The sequence below is a fragment of the Myotis brandtii genome, unplaced genomic scaffold (assembly GCF_000412655.1).
Source record: "Myotis brandtii unplaced genomic scaffold, ASM41265v1 scaffold825, whole genome shotgun sequence".
Lineage (NCBI taxonomy): Eukaryota > Metazoa > Chordata > Mammalia > Chiroptera > Vespertilionidae > Myotis > Myotis brandtii.
Window position 1 is genome coordinate 125,745 of NW_005371349.1, and position 3,081 is coordinate 128,825.

At 57.5% G+C, this 3,081-nt stretch overlaps 1 protein-coding gene across 2 annotated transcripts in view; it reads left to right on the top strand.

Moving 5' to 3' along the window:
- Positions 1-2,305, top strand: part of CBX8 (chromobox homolog 8) — a 2,599-nt gene extending 294 nt beyond the window's left edge. Inside the window, exons 2-6 of one of the 2 annotated variants that reach the window (XM_005884209.2) lie at positions 237-280; positions 462-527; positions 651-717; positions 813-842; positions 1,143-2,305. In XM_005884209.2, coding sequence (XP_005884271.1) covers positions 237-280; positions 462-527; positions 651-717; positions 813-842; positions 1,143-2,045 — 1,110 coding nt within the window. In that variant the 3' untranslated portion in view covers positions 2,046-2,305. The remainder of the gene's footprint in view (positions 1-236; positions 281-461; positions 528-650; positions 718-812; positions 843-1,142) is intronic. The other variant, XM_005884210.2, reaches the window with a different exon arrangement.
- The last annotated feature ends 776 nt before the right edge of the window (positions 2,306-3,081 follow it).

Here is a 3,081-nt window from a genome sequence, read left to right on the forward strand (position 1 = left end):
TTTCCTTAGACTTGCAGCGATGCACAGATTGCATGAGTGGGGGGCGGGGTGGGGGTGAATGCCGGTGCATGCACTTTGTGCAGCGTTTCGTGCAGGGGGCGATGCGGTGGACTCGTGCCTTTCGCGACAGGATTTCACGCATTCATTTGGTGCATGCATTTTTTTGCATGTATTTCTTGTGTCCTCGTCATGCATTTCTCCCGTGCACACACACATTTCCCCCTTTGCATCCACAGGGACGCATGGAATACCTCGTGAAATGGAAGGGCTGGTCGCAGAAGTAAGTAGGTTATATGCAGTGCTCAAGCCCAGACTGTTATTCGGGAGGTTTCTTTCTTCCTCTTTTTTCCCTTTATGTCGAAATACAATACAATGCCAGGAGAAAAGTTATAGACAGACACACACCCGCTGCTCTTTGCCTGTCCCCGGGACTGACGCCCCTTCTTCCTGATTCCCTCCAGGTACAGCACATGGGAGCCGGAAGAAAACATCCTGGATGCTCGCCTGCTCGCAGCCTTTGAGGAAAGGTACAGGCCCGTCCAAGCCTTCGCTTCTCCCTTAGGAACAAGGAGGCGGCTTCTCTCCAGCCTGGACCGCAGTCCCATGCTGTCTCCTTACTCACACACGCCTTTCCCACCTCCTTTCTCCAGGGAACGAGAGATGGAGCTCTATGGCCCCAAAAAGCGAGGACCCAAACCCAAAACCTTCCTCCTCAAGGTAGGATGGCCTTGTCCAGTGGTGGACAGCGATGTTGACCCTGCGGGCTGGTGAACCAATGGGGTGCCCACACACTTTGTCTATTTGTAATCTAGGAGGGAATCCCCAGACAGGCCGTGGACCAGGTCAGTGGCTGTGCCAAGGGGTGTCTTGCGGGGGAGGGCCTTAGCCACCCTAGAATTCCTGCCCCCCAGCCATCCCAAATAGAGAGATAGTAAAATACAGGAGGTGTGCTTGCGGTGAATGGCTGATCCCAGATGACTCCCTACCCTTCCCCCTAGACTGCCTCCCCTAAGCCCCACCCCCACCCATACAGAAATTCCGAGGCATCTGAGGGGGAAACCCAGAGGCTGTCTGGGAGAGGGGTGCTGGGGAGGTGGGTGGGCAGGGCCCTGCTCCACTGTTGACACCGCCTTTCTCGGTAGGCCCAGGCCAAGGCAAAGGCCAAAACTTATGAGTTCCGAAGCGACTCTGCGAGGGGCCTCCGGATCCCTTACCCTGGCCGCTCACCCCAGGACCTGGCTTCTACTTCCCGTGCCCGGGAGGGCCTTCGGAACATGGGCCTGTCCCCGCCCGGGAGCAGCAGCAGCACCAGCAGTACCTGCCGCGTGGAGCCCCCTCGGGACCGTGACAGGGACCACAGGGACCGGGATCGAGAGAGGGAGAGGGAACGTGAGAGGGATCGTGAGCGTGATCGGGGCGCCAGCCGCGTGGATGACAAGCCCAGCTCGCCAGGGGACAGCTCCAAGAAGAGAGGCCCCAAGCCCCGGAAGGAGCTGCTGGACCCCGCGCAGAGGCCCTTGGGAGAAGCCAGCGATGGCCTGGGAGATTACCTCAAGAACAGGAAGCTGGACGATGCCTCCTCCGGGGCAGGAAAGTTCCCCGCCGGCCACAGCGTGATCCAGCTGGCCCGGAGGCAGGACTCCGACCTGGCCCAGTGCGGGGTGGCCAGCCCCGGCCCCGCCGAGGCCACAGGCAAACTGGCCGTGGACACCTTTCCCGCCAGGGTCATAAAGCACAGGGCCGCCTTCCTGGAGGCCAAAGGCCAGAGTGCCCTGGACCCTGGTGGCCCCCGGGTCCGGCATGCCTCGGGCACCCCCGGCTCTGTGGGCAGCTTGTATCGGGACATGGGGGCTCAGGGGGGCAGGCCCTCTCTCATCGCCAGGATCCCAGTGGCCAGAATTCTGGGGGACCCCGAGGAAGAGTCCTGGAGTCCTTCTCTGACCAACCTGGAGAAGGTGGTTGTCACCGACGTGACCTCAAACTTTTTGACCGTCACCATTAAGGAAAGTAACACGGACCAAGGCTTTTTTAAAGAGAAAAGATGAATTGCTGGGTGGGTGATCCCAGGATAAGAGAACAGGAGAGAGAGTGAGAGCGCAAACTTGGCATAAATGATGCTTTTTATTTCTGGGTGGGAGGCAGCCTTTGGGCTCCCCCCCACCCCAACTTCACACAGCCCACCCCTTCATTCCTCCTTCCTCCCTATCAGTTTTGGTTGGAAGATTCTTTCTAGAGTTATATTTTCTATTAGATGTAAATATGTTATTTAAGAAAAAAATATCTAAATATATATATTTCAACTCTCGAAGTTGTTTTATTTAACAAGGAGAGAGAGACAGACTCAGTGTGGGTTAGCTGGGGCAGACGGGCTGCCATGGGGCAGGAGGGGCCCCTCAGCTCCCCAGGGGACTAGGGAGGTTGGGGACCCGGGTACTGGGCCTCTGGTGGTGTCTGGAGGGACTCAGCTGGCCCTCCCCCCCTCCCTTTTCCCACAGCCCCATGGCAGCCCCCTCCAACCAAGGCAGGGCCCAGATTTGTTCTCTCTCCCCATTGGCCAGCCAGGCCAGCAAAAGATTGGCTCCCCAATCAGAAAATAGGGGGTGGGGTCAGTCTGTGTTTCCAATTTTTTTTTTTTTTAGATTAAGAAGTCTGGGGGGGGGGGCGGAGTATTAACTTGAATCACTTTTCTCATGGGTGATTTTGAAGGTGAAAAGTCGCGGGTGGGTGGGGAGCCGCTGACTTCCCCCCAGGACCACACCAGGAAATGCACTTTACGGGGGATGTGTGTGTTACTCACGCAGATCGGATCGTGTGTATGTGTGTGTCATGCGGATAAAACTGCCCAGTTCCCTCCCTCCCTTTCCTTACTCCACAGAGAGAACAGAAACCCAGCGAATCTGTTTACATTCCCGAAATGCCAGGAGGGACGGGGAGGATGGCGCGGCAGTGCCCAGAGCTGGAGACGGTTTCACCAGAATAGGGTTTGGGGTTGGACTTTTCCTTTCGCGTCTGCTAGCGTCTCGGGAGCAGAGCCGGGCCCCCCAGTTCCCTGGAAGAGTTGGACTCGCCTCCCTCGCGGAG